General features: G+C 41.2%; 3 protein-coding genes and 1 long non-coding RNA gene across 8 annotated transcripts in view; 2 read left to right on the top strand and 2 right to left on the bottom strand.

The window, feature by feature from the left end:
- Positions 1–1,576, top strand: part of reln (reelin) — an 89,257-nt gene extending 87,681 nt beyond the window's left edge. The window contains 1 exon segment of the mRNA XM_051073273.1: positions 140–1,576. Coding sequence (XP_050929230.1) covers positions 140–236 — 97 coding nt within the window. The 3' untranslated portion in view covers positions 237–1,576.
- Positions 1,577–1,978: 402 nt separating this feature from the next.
- On the bottom strand, positions 1,979–3,687 carry bncr (bouncer). Its single transcript, XM_051073277.1, has 2 exons — positions 3,327–3,687; positions 1,979–2,692 (listed from the first exon to the last, which is right to left on the bottom strand). Exons 1-2 carry the CDS (start codon positions 3,332–3,334, stop codon positions 2,302–2,304), a joined length of 399 nt encoding a protein of 132 aa, XP_050929234.1. The 5' UTR covers positions 3,335–3,687; the 3' UTR covers positions 1,979–2,301.
- Positions 3,688–4,520: 833 nt separating this feature from the next.
- Positions 4,521–5,862, bottom strand: LOC108876673 (uncharacterized). Of its 2 annotated transcripts, none has more exons than XR_001960015.2 (5): positions 5,716–5,862; positions 5,314–5,557; positions 5,196–5,221; positions 4,992–5,098; positions 4,521–4,896 (listed from the first exon to the last, which is right to left on the bottom strand). It is a non-coding gene; the product is annotated as an uncharacterized LOC108876673 (long non-coding RNA). The 2 variants fall into 2 exon arrangements; XR_001960014.2 differs by having other exon boundaries at positions 5,314–5,537; positions 5,716–5,856.
- A 330-nt stretch (positions 5,863–6,192) lies between these two features.
- Positions 6,193–19,398, top strand: pik3c2g (phosphatidylinositol-4-phosphate 3-kinase catalytic subunit type 2 gamma). 4 transcript variants are annotated; one of them, XM_051073275.1, is made up of 33 exons: positions 6,193–6,317; positions 6,788–7,364; positions 7,465–7,544; positions 7,989–8,146; positions 8,638–8,752; positions 8,870–8,981; positions 9,385–9,455; positions 9,645–9,708; positions 9,814–9,939; positions 10,205–10,235; positions 10,865–11,048; positions 11,202–11,324; positions 11,699–11,827; positions 12,521–12,635; positions 12,727–12,860; positions 13,043–13,231; positions 13,489–13,582; positions 13,767–13,861; positions 14,052–14,232; positions 14,363–14,470; positions 14,582–14,674; positions 14,838–14,967; positions 15,086–15,222; positions 15,327–15,496; positions 15,608–15,764; positions 15,870–15,979; positions 16,118–16,286; positions 16,970–17,088; positions 17,224–17,320; positions 17,426–17,489; positions 17,693–17,769; positions 17,875–18,000; positions 18,871–19,398. In XM_051073275.1, the coding sequence occupies exons 2-33, from the start codon at positions 6,897–6,899 to the stop codon at positions 19,021–19,023; spliced, it is 4,179 nt and encodes a 1,392-aa protein (XP_050929232.1). In that variant the 5' UTR covers positions 6,193–6,317; positions 6,788–6,896; the 3' UTR covers positions 19,024–19,398. The 4 variants fall into 4 exon arrangements, with proteins under 4 accessions (XP_050929232.1, XP_018521847.1, XP_050929231.1 ...); XM_018666331.2 differs by having other exon boundaries at positions 17,690–17,769; XM_051073274.1 differs by having other exon boundaries at positions 7,986–8,146.
- The last annotated feature ends 981 nt before the right edge of the window (positions 19,399–20,379 follow it).

Below are 20,379 nucleotides of genomic sequence, written 5' to 3'. Positions count from 1 at the left end.
TCGACCATTCGTGTGTTTGCGTGCATGGGTCCGAGTGCGTGCATGGGAATGTGTGGATTTTTAGTGCCCTTTTCTTGGTCACTAATGTTCACACTCCTCCTCTTTCCCTCCCTCTTTCACTGTCTTTGTATCCCTGCAGCACCCGTAAACAAAACTACATGATGAACTTTGCCAGACAGACCGGCGTGCGTCACTACTATAGCCGCAAGAGGCGGGCACTGCGACAGCGTGCCTGAACCCAACCAGAAGGGATTCACCCTCTGACCTGCCAATCACACATCGACCCGCCATGCACATCCTTTTTCTCCTGACGACATATCGCCCTGTTGAGTCCCATCCACCAGTGGATTCCAGTCAGCCTTAGACTTCCCTCACCCATCCCTCCCTACCCTCTGCCAGAAAAACGGGCCATCCAATCAGTTTACGCCAGCCAATCAAGGCCTTCCCAACCACACGGGTCGGCAGGAATGAAACTCAGAAAGAAGGAGTGAAGCGGCCATTTGTTTACTTTTTTCCATGGACGGTCGGGGTTTCTAGTTGTTTTCTAATTGTTGCTGTGGTTCCTCTGATTACTGTCCTCACCTGCGATATCCCTCCCTCTGGCTTATCTCCCCCATCACGCCCCCTCCCTCTCCTCACCCTGCTTTTCCTACCACACTGTGAAATTGAGAGATAATATATCACTGCTGAACTGACCAGCCGATTGGAGAGTTGCCTCCCAGTTCCACTGAGCCGCCACGGGGGAGGGGGCGGGAGGACCACTCCACTGCCGCCAACCAGAACACCAGGAGGAGAAAGACCACAATGATGATACTGACCATTAAGAGGAACTACGGTGTTGAAGAAGAGGAAAAAAAAAAGTACTGTGTTCTTGCTGTTCTGTGTGTCTGTGGGTTCTTTTTGTGATGAGTTGACTGTGGTGTTCTGTTCATTTGTTTGTTCGTTTTCTACTAATTCATATGCTTTTAATGGGGGGAAGGGAGGGGGGTGCTGTGTTCTGTTTCCTTTTCCTCGTTTATCTGGAATGGATGTGGGCTGGGCGGAAAAAGCCCGGCCTCCACGGCAAGAAGGAACGAAAGAATGATTTGCACGAGGAGAAAAGGAGAAAATAAGAAAAAAATTACAGACTGAACAATGATGTTTGTTTTGTTTTGTTTTTTTAATCATTTTTTATATATGTTGGTTCCCGAAAATACAGATATTTATGGTAAATGGTTCTTCACGTAACCTATTTAAGATGCACTGTGCGTGAAATCTGTATGTTATTTTTTAGTGTTAAGTTATTAGGCAGTTGAGTCAGGCTCTCAGACTGCATCATCTCCCCTCTTCCTTCTCTTCCCTCTTCTCTTGTGCTGTTTCCCCTCTTTCCATTCCTCTCTCTCTCTCTCTGCTAATTTCTGATACCTGGAGGTGAGGCTCTATTAGTGTTGTTTTTTGAAGTCTGTGTAATATGGACCCTCTGCCCTCAGTGTAACTCCAGTATAGCAATCTCCTGTATATATATGTATATCCACTATGGGGAGACCCAGCAGCCTTATAAAAGGGAAATAAAGAACTGTCCAAACCTCATACTGTACACACTGCCTCAACTTCTCTCTGTCATTATTAAAAGATAAGCCTGGCATTTGTCTATATTCTTTTCTTATTATCAACAAGCCTCCCAGTACTTTCCAACTTCCCTCGCCTGTGTGTCACAGTCCTCCAAGCCCACTGAGTCCCACCAAATATGGAAATCATCTGTTGGGGAACATTTTCAGCTGCAGATTAATACACATCTGATACACTACTGAGTATTTACAGCACCAGGATGATGAATTTGGGGCTGACTAATTAATTACAGTGCTTTAGTTTACCATGATAAACAAACATGTCAGTGTGGTGCACCAGTGTGTCTTGCTGATGTGTTTTTTTTAGCTTTTGGGCATTAATAGCATGTGTGTTAATGTGTTAACAATAAAAAAAAATACAGAATTGCCAGGCTTGTCTGGTGTGTTGTGTGTGCATGAGAGAGAGAGAGAAGTGCTTGAAAATTCAAAAAAGAGCATAGGTATAAGTATTTATTCACATTCAGACATTATAAAAACAGATATTTGATACTACACGGTTGATTAAAATATTTTTAAAAACCTCTTCCATCACTTTGGTGCACACCTCAGTGTCCTCAGACTGGGTGTTCACCACACACTGCCGCAGGCCTTCATCATTACTCCATGCTGAGGCCTTGGTCTTGACCTATAAACACATTGTCACCTTTGACATAAAATTAAAATGTTCATAACATAGCACATCAGCAGTCTCTGGTCACAAGCTGCCGGCCATCACAGCTACAGTGACAAGTGTTACAGTGATGGAGAGGAGTCTGGCTGTGACGACCGGGCAGGAGTTACAGTAGGGCCTGTCACAGCAGGCATAGCTCATGACGTAAACAGTTCCTTTGATGCGGATGTTGTGTACCTGGCTGCAGTCTTTCTTGGCCATGCAGCCCCTGGCGGACAGGGCACTGTGATTGCCGTAGCGGCCATCTGCCTTAAAGCACAACTCATCGGGTGGGCACTCTGTCACAATAAGCTCGAACTTCTTCTCCCTCTCCAGGATGGGGCTGTAGTAGCAAAGCAGGTTGTCACACAGTAGCGAGGGGATGAGAAGGTAGAACCACAACACGGCAACATGCAGGAGCTGCAACATGTTCAGCCTGTGAGGAGAAGAGAGGCATCTGGTACTTGACTGGCATGACCTGAAATTGTAGCTATGAAAATCACAAAACTTTGTGCATCAACAATTTAGTATTAACTTTCCATAAAGTAAAAATACTTGTGAGAAAGGTTTAAAAACAGTATGGGTCAAGCTGTAAAATCTCTAGTTCCAGCACTTTCTACTATGCAACTTGATGATATTTAAACCTTGTACTTTCAAATTCAACTTCCACAGTTTGTTATGCAGACTTGCTGTATCATTGCTGTAAATATTTGCGATCTACACACTGATATCAACTCACATCACATTATCTCATACTTGATAAATTCACAAAAGACTTAGCACAACCAATTTCAAAGGTTCTGTAGTACTTCCCTGTGACTAATACATTGACATGAGTGAGTCACTTGTCATCCTTCATGATTTTTTCCATTCAAGAATATTAGTGAAAGAGCCAAGGAAATTCAACAAGTTCAGTGATTGACATTTCTAATCGTTGCACAAGTGTTGATAATTGCTACTGATTATCACATTCAAAGTGCTTAACGCTGGAGAGGTAGACAGTGGTGGCAGAAACACAACACACAACAGTGTAAAACTTTGTAAAGTACAAGAGTATTGTGACAACTCACCTGCACATTTTAAAGATTTTAAAGCCAAATCCAAACAGGCAAAACTCTTCTCCAAATGAGCTCTACATTCACCACTGAACTCTAAATCTTCCTGTGCAGGCCACACCTTCCAACACACCTGTTTGTAACATCTACACAGACCAGCTACACCAAATCTCAATCATTTTGCTTTTATTGTGCTGCATTCATCAGTAACCACACAGATAAAGTCAGCATTTATTCTTTGAAATGTCTCAGGAGGATGGCTTACAATCCACCTTTTTCTCTCTAGAGCAAAAATGTATTTAGAAAAATACAAATTATCATATTATAAACATTTGACCAGTTATCTTTTGCATCAGGTAAGTGCCTATGACTAACAGGCCTCTCCCCAGCCTCCTACATGTACTCCTGTTATGAGGTGGCAGGTAAAGTGGTGCTCTTAAACGATGTGTAATTTGCACAAGAATCCCAAAGCTCCTCTCTGAGAACATTAGTGATGTTGGTGTAGTCTGTTCTGTCTGTGATCATCCCCAGTAGCTTCTTTAGACTGATGTCAGACTTTGGTGAGCCGTTACATTTGTCTTTGCAGCAGCAGGTGTGGCTAATGTTGTACTTGACCCCCCTGTAGGAGATGATTTCATGGGAATCGCAGAGCTCACTGTCCAAGCAGCCCTGAGCAGACAGGACGTGGAGGGAGCCAAAGTGACCTCTGGAGCTGGAGCAGCGCTGATCAGGCAGACACTGACTGGTGATGTTGGTGCAGGACTTGCCTTTGTACTGCAGAGGACAGTAATTACACAGCAGGCTGTCCAGAGTTAGAGCTGGGAGGACCACAACTGTAGTCAACAAGATGAAGGTCAGGGGCCAATGTAGTCCCAGCTGATGGATGTCCACTCTAATGTAAAGCCACACACACACACAGAGGCACATGGGAATGAATTGGAAACACGCTTTAATTCATCACAGTCACCACATCGAGGTTTTATGATTTTCAGTTGATTGTGTAAGTGTGTTGTTCACCTGTTCTTTCTCTGTGATTCCATCTTGCTGTATGTAAAAGCTTCCAGAACATCTGAAGCTGTGACAACCTGTGAAACCTCCAAACACCAGCAAAGCTGCTGATTACCAAGAAGAAACAGGTGTGTCTTTGAAGCTATTTGAGCTCACTTCATGAATAATTTTAGAAATAGACACAAACAACAAAAATAGAAATTGGATTTTAGCTTTTAGTTTATTGCCCAAGAATAACATCTTGCCCTATTCTTCAAAAGACTTTATGCCATCTTAAAAAAGCACATTTCTCAAATGAGACAAAAACAGGAACACAGTGCCATCTACTGTCTGGTGTGCTGCAATCATGTGTCATGAGGCAAGAAATAGTAATTTAATAATTAGGTGCTCTGCCAATAACTGTTGAATTTCTTATCAATTTGATGATCTGTATGGTTCCTCTAGTTTCACATTTTTGCTGAAAGATTATCTCCTCAAGACACTCTCAAAATATTTATAAAAATTCTTCTTTCTGTCTTTCTTTTCAGGTTCCATAAGGAGATGAGAAGGTGAGCTTTCCTTCCTTGCACAAGGGTTCCTGTAAAGACAAATAAATTACCACTCATGTATATGATAGAAACTAGAGATTTACTGAATGTCATTTGTAAAGTTTTAGTTTTAGTTTTAGCTTACAGCCAGCTCCTCCTCCTCATCCTTCCTGTCATTGTCTCCCCAGTCTTGTTCCTCTGCAGGGGTCGTAGCTGTACAGAGGGATCAGCCTGTGACGTAGCTCATCTAATCTGAGGCTAAACAATTTCAAGAAACCAAGTTGTGACAGAACATAAAAGATGCCAAACTGATCTGAAAATGCTGCCTAAATCACAGAAGCCATCTCACCTTGATTTCCTCTTAATATACACAACCTACAGAGAAGTAAACAACACTTATTTCCAAGCCTGTGATGCAGTAATGTGAAATGCAGAATGAAACCCAGATAAAACAGAACTGTTCTTACCACTGCCACTATACATCCAATCAGAGTGAGTAGTGCTAAGGAGATGAGGGCATAGTAACCAGGAAATCCAGGTTTGGGACTCAGGGGTGAAATGTGAGGAGTGGTGTGGTTGAAATGCATTTCCCTCTGCTCGATCTCCTCCTCCATACAGCACACTAACCTCTGGTCTGTGCACCTCTGACACCTCTGTGAGACATTCAGTGGATTGCTGTCTCTGTCATTCCCTGTGAAAGGCCATAATGAGCTTTATGAACCCCAGGAAGACAAAGAGTCAAACAAGCACACACTGTTGATTCAGTATCTATGTCATTCTACTGAAAAGGAAGTTGATGAAAGTACAAAGAATGTCTGATTAAACATCCAAAACATTCCTCAACTAAAAAAAAAAGTGATTCATCTTACCTTATGTTTCATATGTGGCGATTAACACACATTTCAGTCTTGCTTCAGTTCGGAGTAAACACACTTACGAGAACACAGAGCTTACATACCTCAACCTGCTGAATGACATTCCTGAGTTGAAGTGGATAGATGTGTTTATAACATACAAAGGAAGTTAACCCATTATGCTTAAGCACACAAGATACTGACATTTTTTCTGTATGACTAATTACTGCACAACATTACAGTATAGTGTGGTAGTGTTTTAGTTTGGTCTCTTTTATGAAGGCCTTAATAAAATAAAAATAAAAACATTTAAAATACATCCAGATTGTTGTAAATGTGATATAGTGTAACCTAATATTCATCTTAAGTGGAACAAGGTTATCTCCTCCACCAGAACATACACACATGTAATATTCTGTTTCCTCCAGCAGAGGGAACATTGTTGTTGGTCTGTAGGAAGGGGAGGAGGAAGGGAGGGATAGTGGGAGGGGTGAGGAAACACAAATGGGAACCTTTCTAAAAAATGTAGTACAGGTCTGACTTGCTGAGCATGGTTCCAGTCAAGCATTCACCTTGTTGACACAGGATGAGAGACACCAGTTAACTGAGCTTTGATGGTAAGTTGCCAACCAGGAGATTCATTCAGTTCTTTGGATCAAATCTTAGAATGTGAACTGTGAATATTCAGCAGTTGTTTTTAGTAAAACGTGAGAGACTTAGTAATCTGCAATGTTTATTCTATTCAGTATCTTACCAGTCTAGATTTTAGTTTTGACTGAACAAACATTTTTTACTTCAGTTATGTTAGGTTAAGCACATGGAAAATGAAAGCTTCAGGGCATAATGATGTGATAATGGTGGTTTTGAAGACGTCTGTTATGTTTCACTTTCACAAAGTATTGTCATAGACTTAGAGGCGTGCTAGATTTCCTGTTAAGATTTGAAAGGTTGTTAATCATTAACATGAACCCTCAGGTTCAGTTAGACTCCACTCATAAAACAGCTCACTTGTCCTGCCTGCAGTAAGTCTCAAACATTAATGTAATTAATTTAGACTTCAAATTTTTCATGATTTCTTTTTTGTCAGAACATCACATAGTTCTTCAGTCTGCCATGCTATGAAGTGAAGACACACTGAGAGTGTGAGACACCACCAACATCCAAGAGGACTTGTATAAGTTTTTCCCTACGATGTGATGGATCCTTCTGAGAGGCAAAATGGAACAATTCAGAGACAAGATGCATTTGTCAGTGACCTCCCCCTGCCTCTGAGAGAGGATCTACAAGGATTATACATTTACGAGCGGCTTGACAATTTACCTGAAAATGATGAAATGCATTTGTATGAGCTCACCTGGTCTGGGTTCTCATCCCCAACTGAACCTCAACCACAGCCCCAGGGCCATCTCTGGGCTCAAGGAGGAGGAGGCAAAGGAGGAAGAGGAGATGGTGCTGGGGATACAGACCGTCACAACACAAACATGCCTGTCCCAGTCCGTGCCCCCCCTCCACCCCCTCCACCCAGACCCAGGCTTCCCAGTGCGGCCCCTCCTGTCCCCCCCAGAACACACGTACCCCTTGACAAAACCAAAAAGCGGTTTTCCTGTGCGCTCCCTGAGCCCACTCACAGACTGAATCGTTCCAGGACAGAAATAGAGAATCATGTGAGTATGTGAGACAAAAAGCTCCTTGACAGCCAAATTAGATGACCCAAATTAAAAGTGGCAAGATCAGAGGAAAAAGTTTGTCTTTTTTTCATTTCAGGATCCTTGGACAATCAAACTAATAGATACTCCACAAGGCAGCACCAAGAGGCTGGCTTCTTTTTGTGACGCAACTTCCAAGTAAGAGAATGATCCCCAAACTTCTTACACATTTAGAGTAGTTTACTTTTCAAGATTACACCATTATCTTTTTGGCATGTAAATTAGATGCATATAAAATACCATATGTACTGAGCAGTTACAGAACTTTAAATGTTGTCTTCTGTATGTCATAGTATTAATTTTGTCATCAGTGTAACTTTCTGTAACTGGATCCTCTGTAGTTTTAGTTGCTTAAAAATAATCTTAACATGATAGTTTGTCTGTATGTGATGAACTCTATGGCAAAGCAATATGCATATTTTGAAAGAATTCTGCTTTTGCCCTTTTTGCTCAACATTGTTTTTGTACCTTGAGTGAGATGAAATGAGTCATGTTGTTCATATGAAGGTAAAGAAAATACTTGTCATGATACTTTCAGTTTAACATTAGCAACCTGTTTGTCTTTAACATCACTACCAGCAGACTGATGTCACGGTACAAACACACAGACAGTGTTCATAACTCAGGTATGGTATGGAGTCGAGTGTTACACATCCACCCTGCGTTGCTGCAGCAGCTGGAGGTGACTGTCAGTGTGGCCACTGAGTGGGACAATCACCAGCTCCCCTTCCCCACCACCGGTAAGATACTTATTTACTAGCCCCTCACCCTCAGTTATGCAGAGGTACTAAAAATGACTGCAGTCCATCTGTACTGAGACAGAATGAGGACATGAGAATATAGAGCAAAAGCAGTGCTTTAATACATCTGTATTTCTGGTGGTAAAAGGGACAATCTTAATGCAGTGGAAAATACAGAAAGTCGACTGTCACAGTGTGGAGATAAATGTACAACATAATGTTTGTGGTGAAAGTAATTTGTGGGCATAAAGAATACATGATTTGATTCAGGAAGAGCATGTAGACATTATACCCACCCCACCCTAACTCCAAATCCTATTCATCACCTATTATTTGTTAAAAATGTATGTAATATTTACAACAGTGTCTGTTGTCTGTAATACCACACTTTTTGATCCATGGTTGTCATACAGTACACTACAGTATCTTTCCTAAGTCCCTGCAGATGTTGGCAGAAATGTGTGGACTCTGAACTCTTGTCTTTCCTCCAGTGAACAGGACAGTGAAGAGTCTGATTGATGAAATCTTCCAGCTGCTGGACCGCACTCCCAGCACAAGCGAGCATTACGTTCTTAAATTTTGTGACTCTGAGGAGTACCTCCGAAAGTAAGTCACTCATCCAGAAATGAATGTTGAATTATGTTATCTAGTCTACAATGCTCTATTCAATCATGGTGTGTTTTATTTGGTGCACTGTATGTCTTTTCCTATATGTCTCTTTAGTGAAGAACTGCTGGGCATGCATGAGACCATTCAGATCTACTACAAGTATAACCTAGTAGTCCCCCTGCGACTGCTCCACATGAACAGCCTCAAACACCTTTTGGTCAGGGATGTAAGTCAGTTCAACTCCTCTCTGTTCCACTACAATATAGATCATTTACTAAGAAGGGGTGGCCTGTCTTTAGTCTTGAAATGCTGCTCTCACATATACCAGTACAGGGCCCGTGCCCAGCCTCTTATCATCAGGGCTATTGTAGCTGTAAAAACCTCCACCCTGAGTTCTTGACTTTGTTCTGTTTACACATAACGTCATGACTGTTGGCATTAAGCAGCGGTAGTGAAATAGCAGGGTTAACCTGATGTGTGTCTTTGTATTAGTAGTCATGGGCTGAATAAGCTAAAATAAAAATTTTACTGCCATTTAGTGATTCTACATATATATATATATCTCAAAATCACCACATGAAACCTGCCACAATCCTACAAAGCAATCAGTATTTCAACTTCTGTTTCAGGCAGCAGATGACAGGACCCCATGCCAAGTATACCAGTTCATGCGTCCCGCCTGTGTCTTCAACACCTGCAAGTAAGCCAACAAGTAGTCCTGCATCCCACATAAGCTTCATACAAAACTGTGTCAGTAACAACGACAGCTGTTCAGTGGTTCATCCGTCAACTGATGTCTGTTTGTAGAAAACAGTAGGAAAGGTAGATTGAGTTTGTGGCTCCCTACCAGTTTATCATCTGTGTGTGTTTAACCTTCTTCCTCTCTCAGGTTGAGCCTGCAGGATATGGTCAGTAGCTACAACAGAGAGGTGTCGGAGCTAATGAAAAGTAACGTGAGTAAAAATAACCATTTTTTTGTTGTTGTTTATTTCGCTCACTCATGTATCCATCAGTATTTGATTTTTCTTTTCTTGGGTCTGATCTCATCATATGTGTAGTCTGGGATGGACGTTAATGTGCTTGTGGGCCATGTTCGCACCATCAGCAATCTTCTGTGTGGGCTCTCGTGTCCAGAGTTAGAGGATGCCATTGGCTGGCTCAACAGGCTCAATCCCAACCCTTTGGTAGGATATTACATACATTCACTACACTTTACTTTTCACAGAGTGCACAGTAATCCCTATTCCTATTTAGGGTGTGTTCACTTTTGAACTCTGCTTTAAGCCGCTGTTTTCTTTTTGTAGAACACTCTTTCTGCTGTGTTTTCTTACTTTATCATGACTCGGCCAAGGTATTCTGACACCAAAAATGTAGTGTGGAAGAACACGATGACCTCCTCCCTCCACTGATCAACTGATAAGCTGTATTTCCTTATCTTTTTTTTTACAGAGTCTTGATGAGATGTCTGATCGTGAAAGTGGTGAGTAGTGATTGCAGCATTCTTGTGTTTAGAGTTTGTCTGTATGTATTTATAGCTTTGTCACAGTATGCTCACACTAACAATGCAATGCTGTGAACTTTCTATATGCACAAATTACTGCTGTGGTACACTACTCCTGTGTGTACTACTGAGTATCTACCACTGAGTATCTGTTATGTAAGGGTTAGTAAATGAGTGAACAGTGAAAAGTCCTGCTATTTAGCATTTATAAGCAGTATATATTATTTCATGGATAATTTATAACACACTATATTAAGTTGTAAGCAGTTCTCAGTTTTAATGCACCTCTCAACAACTATAACTCCTCCTGTGGACATCCATATGGATGCTGGTCTATGAACAGGTAATGAATGACAATATAGTAAAAAAAACTGTTGTAATAATATACAATATGGCTTCATAGGATGAGTTATAATTAAAACATTGTACAACTGTACTGTACTGTATCAACACTTTAACATGACATCATATAACGTGTGTTATGAACCATGTTATCATCATGTATTAAATATTTGTATACTACTTATAAATGTTCAAAAGGGGACTTAACGTTATCCATTTGGTATATTAACATTTTGATATGATGTTTTCTTTGTACCATGCTCTAGCGATGGTCATGCTCCACAGGGCGCTGCTAAAAGTGCTGCAAATCTTTTTTGACAACTTCCAGTCAGACTTCAGGGGTCAGGAGGTACCCCGCAACCTGCAAACCCATGATGTTGAGGACAACACTGAAATCTGCCAATTCAACATCTCTGCTCTCTACCAACTGGAGCTTATCTGGCTGAACACGTATGTGTGCATTTGTGGTCGCATAAAAACATATGCATTTTTATGTGTGTATGTACAGTCCACACATACAGATATGTGAACACAGACATGAAGGTTAACCACATCCCTGGTATGAGCACCACATCTTTATTGCTCTTTCTTTTTTGTTTTTAGTTATGAGTACTTCTCTGTTTCCTGTGAGTTGACGTACAGAGGGGCGAAGATCTGTGACACCGGCGTTTCTGAAAATATCAGCACGGCCTTGTCGTTGGGAAACAAGATCCAGTGTAACCGCATGTAAGACTAAGATAATGTAGAGTCTTCTGGTTGTAAATGTCATTTTTATCACATTCAACTTCCCCTTTCCTTGTTCACATAAGTATTACATTGTCACTGAAAACAAAAGTGAAGTGGATTCAGCTAAGTGTCAACTTTACTTATTGTCCTTGCTCTTTTAAGTGACCATCTGATTCAGGCTGTTTTTGTACAGGTCTGTTGTGCACATGACAAATAATCTATATCAATTCATTTTGATACAGATTTGTGGGCAATAAAAGAAAATATTTTTTTTAAAGAGAGTTACACAAAAAGAGGAAGGAAGAAGATTTGAGATAATATAAATCAGCAAACAATGCATTTTTATGACTGTATATGTATGTATTTGATTTTAGGATGGTGTTCCCTATTCCAGTAAAAGAGCTGCCATATGAGACCATGTTGACATTTCAGCTCAGAGGTTCAAAAAAAGGAAAGAGCCCAGAGCTTTTAGGCTGGGCTGTATTACCCCTTTACAGCAACAGGTATGTCGCCTACAACAGAGGCTCACATCTCTCATCTCTACCATCTCATTAAGTTTTTGTTTACAGTATTTGGACAGATTTGAAAGGGGTTTGAGGGGAACATAGGAGTTCAAAGATTCCAGATGATCAAAGCAGGACTCAAAAATTTGTAATTCAGTATTGCACTTCTATAAAGTTGGTGGATTGATAACTAATGCATCAAAATTTCAGTCACTTTTATGGTTTACATGTCAGGAATAATGATGATTTTTTTTTTTTTTTGTGGAGCGACTCTCTTTTGTTGCCACAGTCAACAGTCAGGGTGCAGCATGAAGGATTTTAGCTGGTGCCACATGAATAAACCATATTCTAAATTCAACTGTCTCTCTGTTAAAGATGACAATGTGTCACCCTGCTTAAGAACTGCTGAGTCAGTAACAGCTTTCAAATCACTTTTAGTGTGGCTAAAGTTATTTTCTTTATCTTAAATAATGAATGTTGTCTTTTTAAAAGCTGATTTAATTTTGAGTATGAGTCAAACCTACTTCCATTAATCTTCTACCCAATAAACTATGATTCTGCTAATCACTGTAGGTTATTGTTGTTATTAGCTAGAATGTGTTACCTTTCACACTGGGCTTGTACATGAAAGATTTTTGATAATACCTGGTATAAACAGTAATTGGTGACATACTGTGTACTCTGTGTGTCTAGGACTCTGGTATCAGGGACACTTCTGCTCAGTATGTCTGCGATGGCTGCAATGCCTGCTCCTCCCACGCCTGCCCTGTATGACAGCCACACACAAGCCATCGGGGTCATACTGCAGGTGAGTAACATTGAACAACTCTGCCCCCTGTTGACTAAAACACAAATGACAACATTCCACTCATCATTCATCATCCTTTTTTTGCCTCCAGCTGGAGTTTCAAGATCAGTTTAACTGGATGTATCAGAGACCCATTGCTCTCCCTGGTTCAGTCGTGTTCTCTCAGCCTTGTGAGGAATTGCAAAAGAAAATGCTGGATGTCTCTAAGAAGCACTGCCTCTGCTTGTGAGTAGAAGAAAGTAACACACATTATATTATGAACTCTGGTACATGTATACGAACAGCATTCATCTTTTTGGACATACATGATGTTTTCATTTCTAAAAGAAGAATTCAGTTCTCTTATTTATTTGTATCTTTCTGTATAAAATATAACATATATAAACGCAGTTTCTTCTTCTTCTCAGTCTAACAGAAAATGAGAGGATTTTCCTCTGGGAAAAGCGTCACTGTGCTGACAAAGGAAGTACCTTCCTCCACCTTCTGCTGGGTGGAGCCCGCCGGTGGAACCCTGAATACTTGACAGAAATCTATACTATTGTAGACAACTGGCCCATCCATCTCCCTGAGGAGGCTCTCTTCCTGCTCAGTGACAGGCAGGTTACACTGGGTTCACATACAGAAAATGGACATGGGTGTTATGCAAAGCCACAAAGGCTGACAAAAACAGATAACATAGAGTACATGGAAAATGGCCTATTTATTTTATTCTAACTGTTAGTCACAGAGTTGAAAACAATCTGAGGTTATTAGCAACAAGCAAGGCAGTAACCCAAAGTTACATTTATGATGATCACAACTATGAAACAGGTTTCCATCAGACTTGTTTGGTAACTAAATACATCTTTGTCAGTTTTCCTGATCAGACTGTGCGGAGAGCTGCAGTTCAGTACTTTGAACAGATACCAGATGGAGAACTAGAGGTGTTTCTGCCACAGCTGGTCCAGGTAAACAATCCACCACTATTACACACTCTGAGCACATTCTGTCCTTACAGCATCTTTAGCTTTATAAGTTAATATTTCAGCACAGGACTAAACCAGTATTAGCAGTACAGGTGGCACACTTTGTAGATTTCTGAGTAGTTTGATGTTATGTATGACATGTATAATCAGTCATCATGTCCTGCAGGCTCTGAAGAGTGAGTGGGAGTTGGATGGACCACTAGTGATGCTGCTGTTGGAGAGATCAATGAGGAGTATTCGAATCACCCAGCAACTCTACTGGTGAGCAGCGGAGTCAGACATCAAACTGGGGAAGTGTAGATTTGGAACACACTTGTAGTTTCATTCACTTGAAAATGTCAAAACCCCCTTAACATAATGACAGTTTCTTTGCTTTTGTATTATTTTGTATGCTCAGTATTTTTCACTGCAGTATGTACAGCACATTTACTGATGTTCTCTATGCTGGCAGGCTGCTGGAGGATGCCCACAGTGATCCGTACTATAGGAGTTGGTACAGTAAGATTCAGGCTGCCCTGCGGAACTGTTGTGGCCGGACACTGAGGCAGGAGTTGGAGCGTGAAACCCACCTGGTGTCCTTGCTTGTACAGGTTGCTGAAAAGGTTCGCACTGCCGACAAGACTCGACGTAAGGTCTGTAAATGGATCTGACATCCACCCATCCATGTATGCACTCACTCACTGGCTCATTGTTTATGACTGTAAGCTGTGCAACTGTGCATTTTATTTTGTTAGTTTTTTCATTTTATGCATCTTTCTGCAGAGTGTTTTGAGCAAAGAAAAGTGCACAATTGATGACTTCTTCGTAGATGGGATCAGCTGTTGTCTACCACTGAATCCTGCAGCCCGTGTAAAGGGAGTAGAAGTGGATGTAAGAATGTTACACAATACATACAGCTATATATTATCACTCTTATTTAATATACATCCGCCACTGCACCATTTCCAAAGACTGTTTACTCATATTGATTTGTTACTACAGGCCTGTAAGTTCTACAACTCCAATGCTGCTCCTCTGGGGATCCCATTCATCTGTACTGACCCACTGGCCAAGAACATCAGTGTCATCTGCAAGGTTGGTAGTAGCTTGGTACTTTATCGATCCAGGTAGTCTTTCTCCTATTTCCCTTCAAGGGGAAATAAAAAATCACAGTCAGTTACAGAACAGCTTGCACATACTGCCACTTGAGGCACTTATGCTCTCTTGCTGTCATTACTCAGTTAAATGTGTTGTTCAGACAGGAGATAACCTGCGTCAGGACATGCTGATACTTCAGATAGTCCGGGTGATGGACACAGTGTGGCTCCAGGAGGGGCTGGACCTGCGAATGATCACCTACAGGTGTCTTTCTACGGGTAGAGCTCAGGGTCAGTTTGATTTATTTGTTAGATTTTTTGAATGTACATTATTAACTCCCTTTGTTTTGTGTCTCTGTGGCTGTGAAGTTTTTTCACTGCTTAGGCTTATATTGTGTGTGCTCATCAGGTCTGGTGGAAGTGGTTCCAGATGCAGTTACACTGGGGAAGATTCAACAGGAGTGGGGTCTGAGTGGGACCCTTCGCGAGGACACACTGGAGAAATGGTTCCACATGTGGAACAAAACAAAAGAAGACTATGAAAAGGTTGAGACCACTGCGAAACCTATGATATCTTAATACTCTTATTCAGTTTTTTGGTTACATGTTTTTGTTGCATTGTGTAACACTCTCCCACTGTGCATGGGCAGGCTGTGACAACCTTCATCCACTCGTGTGCGGGGTGGTGCGTGGCCACCTTCATCCTGGGGATCTGTGACCGTCACAACGACAACATCATGTTGAAACACAGTGGACACATGTTCCACATTGACTTTGGAAAGATTATGGGCAATGCACAGAAGTTTGGTAGCTTTAAAAGGCAAGTCAATAAAAAGGCAAGCAGCATTTTGAAATCAAAAAGAGTAGTTTGTGTAGCAGAGAGATACAGAAATTAACAAGAGCCTTCCCCCACTGTCGTTTGCAATGTCAGGGACCGGTCACCATTCATCTTTTCATCTGAGATGCAGCACTTCATCACAGGCGGAGGGCAGAAGCCTCAGCGCTTGCATCGCTTTGTGGAGCTCTGCTGTGAAGCTTACAACATAATCAGAAAGCGCTCTGCTCTGATACTCAGCTTGTTGGAGCTGGTAAGACCTTACACTACCACATTACCACAGTAACATCAAACTAAATCTGAAAATGGATAATATTATATAAAACCTTTTGATTCTTGGTGTGATTGTGGTTTCCAGATGCTAAATGCAGGTATGCCAGAACTGAAGGACTCTAATGACTTGCAATATGTCCAGAACAAGCTCAGACCTCATGACACTGACCTGGAGGCCACATCCTTCTTTACAAAGTAATTTAGTGTGCAACATACAAATGTACACAATCTGTCTTTTTAACTAAACAAATTCTTCATAATATCTCCTATCTTATTTCTATAGTTGTATTAATCTGATGCTTGATGCAAGCGTTTATATACTTTCTGATGCAGGAAGATCAAAGAGAGCATGGACTGTGTTGCAGTCAAGTTTAACTTCCTGACACACAACATGGCTCAAGGGAAGAAACAGGAACCGCTAACCAGGGACGGCATCCCCACTCCGAGCTCCAACATTCAAGAAGCTGTCATCCAGGGATACAGCGTCAAGGGAAAGGATGTGGTGAGGCAGCATGTTGCCCTTTGTGCTTTGGTAATTCAGACAGAAAACGCTGGCCTTAGTTTAAATGTCACTGAGAGATTTTGCCTGATGCACCACAGAGGTTTGTGTTAGTTCCTAATGGCCAGTGGAGCTGATGAAACACCTGAAACTGACAGCAAGTTCACACACATTTAGTCAGAGAGGAATAACCTCTGGCAATCAGCTGACTGTATGCGTTTGCTGTCACTTAACACTTCCTAAGCAGTGGTGCTGTGTTTAGAAAGTCTTTCCCCTATTCCCCAGTCGACTGAGGAGTGTTACTGGTGTTTGTTTGCATTTCACTTCCTTTTGATCAGAAGAGGCTTTCTGGTGGCAGAAGCACATAGATTTGCCAATAGATCAAAAGTCAAATATAAGCATGTGGGAACATGTAATTTTCTCTGCTTCTGAGTGCTAATAGTGCTTGTTTTATTTCCACAGTATAAACACAGAAATTCACTTCTTCTGCCTTCTTTCAGGAGATTTTAAGAGTGCAGGTCAGGTACCAAAGAGGACTAAGTTAGCTGGGAAACAGCTATTTAAGAACATGGACAACAATTTTCTGTGTGGGAGCTTCAACAGGGATCCGGGCTTATCAACTGTCTGCCCTCATTTATTCACTCTGCTGCAACCTAGTGAAATAATTTGTTCTGTTTGATTTGCAGCTCTATGACCTGAGAGTAACCATTGATGACGGTTTTCTGAACAGTGAGAAGACATTCGGGCAGTTTGAGCTAATCCATAAGCAGCTGCAGAAGTACTTCATTGAATCCATGCTGCCTCAGTGAGTGAAGTAAAAAAATATATATACACATCCAGGTTCACATACCATGGTTATTTTATTTTGAAGCACTGCTACATTTTTTTTTCACAGTAACAACATAATTTGATACATGTCTTCACTCTATCTCCCTTAAAGGTTTCCTAGCTGGTATAAGATGTCATTCACCCCAGCCAGGAAGATGTCTCTGCTTAATAAATACTTAAAACAGCTTTTTGAGGGACCGTGCAAGGGAGTAAGTTCCTCTTGCCACACTCTGCATCACTGGTTGATTTCGCTCAGTGATCTTTTGTCATACCGGCCTCTAACTTGTTAACGTACTTCACCCTGTCACCTATAGAATGAATTCGTTTGCAGCTTGTTCCTGGATGGCCCCAGCATAGTTCAAGAAAGTGTGTCAAAAGGTATTTTCCCGCTCTTAAATAAAAAGTGGGTGTATAAAAAAGATGATCAAAGATTTATATGAAAAGAAAACTTCATGCTGAAGGCAATACTCTGAATGTCAAGGCTGATTTTGTGTTATGTTATGAAACTCTCATGATAGTTCATATTTTAGACATTCTATGCTATGATTTACTGGCACTGATTCACTGATCTATTGCAGCAGCCCGTCCTCAGATCCAGCTGTACATCTCTTACACTAACTGTAAGCTCTCAGTCTTGGTAAAACACCTGAAGAACGTTGTAAGTTCGCTTCACTCTCATCATTTTGTGTTGTTTGGAGCCTTAAACGAGAGGAAAGCAAACATAGTAAATGTGCTCTTTCTGCAACTTTTCTGTTTTCAACAGAAGCTGGCCAACGGCTCTAACCCTGACGCCTATGTGGTCACATATCTGAGACCAGACCCTCAGCAGCGCTCCAAGAGGAAGACAAAGGTGGTCCGCAATAATGACAACCCGACCTTCAATGAACTGGTACATCACCCTCTCTGCTACCCTCAATATGAACATGTTTTACTCAAGGAAAAACACTTAGTCACTCTGAGAAATAGTGCAAACAAAGTTAGTGACCAGCTGGGGAACACAGTGGAGCATTCTGCAACTAAAGAGGCAAAGATTTCCCTCAGGAGCTGATGGAGATAAACATCAGAACTAAAAGAAAGCAAATATTGGATTTAAATTCATCAGGTGGACAGATACACAACCTCAAATGAATGGCAATGTTGCTCCTGTCTGATGAATTTGTAACTAGGTTGCTGTTTCCTAACAGGTTTTCCACTCATAATTTGTTTCTACAGTTCCCAGGTGGACAAAACAAAAAAATCTTTTAATGCAGGTCCAAGTACATATGTCTTACAGATGGGCTATAATTTTATCAAATAAATTGAAATCTTTACAAATAAACAATGAAACATACCCTGCTGTACAAAATGAGTAAATGAGTATATATATATATATATATATATATATATATATATAATATTAAAACCCATGATTTTTTTGTGCATGTGGAGCCTCTCGAGATGATGTGCTGTCACTCAAAGTTCTACAAAATCATTCTGACTTTGCTTTATGTTAATTTTTAATGTGAGCTCTGCCTGCGGCACTGCTCCCCTCGCTGTGTGAGTCTGATGTGATCTTTGAGTGCTGAACCCAGCAGAGCAGTGACCAGTGGCCCCCCCACATACTTGACAGTGTCTTATTACCCTTTTATGCTGCAAAGTGAAGCCTTAACAGGGTCAAATAAAATATAAAAGAAAATCCTGAAAAAATCCTAAAATTATTTGCTGAATGTTCTGAATGCTGAGCTGTTTGATAACTAAAATATCTGCCTTGTGTTCACAGCTGGAGTACAGTTATGTCCCATTGTTGTATGGGATGGTGCTGGAAGTGACAGTGAAGAGCAAGAAGGCTTTTGTGGCTGCAACAAACATCAAACTGGAAGAGAAGTTGCTTGACCAGGAAAAATGGTTTCCTCTTGGGAACTGTGCAATCTGACCTTAGAGACTACACTATATGCCTGCTGCCAGCAGGGGGTGCAACCACACTGAGGGATTTTTCAGACAGTTTAATGGAGACAGATTCACCTAAGAGGAGGAACGATGCACTGTCATTTTACCTATTTATCAGTTGCAGCTTAACATCACTCAAGAGCAAAATGCACTGGCAATGGATGGGGTGCTTGGATAATGTTACAAAGCTGAGTTAAAAGACTCAGGGAAAGACACTGTTTATTGTGTGAGGCATTATTTACCTTATCCATTTTTGTTTAAATGTTAATCAAATGAAGGTCATTTGCTAAATAAGTTTGATTTTTAGATGTGACCTTGGTCATGGATGAAGGAAAGAAATTACTTTTATTATCATATTGCATTTTCATTTGTACTTTTACTTTGTTTTCTTTGCTGTGAGTCAAAGCAGTCCTTGTAAATGCGTGTGGTCGAGACTGTCAATGTGACAAATTAAGGAGGAGGTGATGCAGCGCTGTTAGGAGCAGCCTCCCTGTTACCTGCCCAGACTGAATGTGTTTGTCCCTTTGGGCTATGTCAACTGTCCTTGACCAGTGGAATTGGAGGCGGGAGGTGGAAGGGTGAGGAAGAGGAAGAGAGGGGTGAGGAGCGTGTGTGTGAGTAGGATGACAACTCTGCTTTCTGGCCTGAGGGGCTGAGTTAACACTCTTCCCCTCTCGCTGTCCTTTGTCTAATCCATCAGTGGCATTCAAACACAGTTATGCACATGCATGCACAAACACGCAAAGGCAGACGCTCACATGCGTACACAAATACCCAGGAAAAAGCTCCTACACACACACAAACATGCTCACTCACTCACTCTTTCAGGTCTTAATGCCATCCTCCTCCTGACAGGCCTGCTGACCCATACTCTCCTCCATCTCATTCATAGGATTTAGTGATGAACAAGGATAGAAATAGACCTCCCTGCACTGGATTTGGTTCAATAATGTATACCTCTGTGAATGCTATTTATATTAGTCCCTGCTGGGTCTCTCACAGGGAGATAGTCTTGGAAGAAAATGTTGGCTGCTAGTCTTTCATAGTAATGTTCATAGAGTATTAATATATCCTGGCATCACTCATCACTTTCTTCCCTATTATAAGAATCACATCTATTGTTTTGGAACAGATAAACAACACTATCTTGTGGCTGGTGAAGATCATCTTATGTGTGATCAACTCTACCACAATAATTGCACTTGCATCAATTATTAATTATGTACTAAGAATCTAATATGTTACTCCAGGGGTTTCTCCATTACTTGAGTGATTCAAACAGAGAGTTATTCTTTGTTAGAGTTTCTCTTCAGCCCTGCTGGAACCTTCTGGTGTTTTCCTC

Source organism: Lates calcarifer, linkage group LG10 (assembly GCF_001640805.2).
Source record: "Lates calcarifer isolate ASB-BC8 linkage group LG10, TLL_Latcal_v3, whole genome shotgun sequence".
NCBI lineage: Eukaryota > Metazoa > Chordata > Actinopteri > Centropomidae > Lates > Lates calcarifer.
The sequence above is the reverse complement of the archived record's forward strand: the minus strand, read 5'-3'. Positions and strand labels throughout refer to the sequence as shown.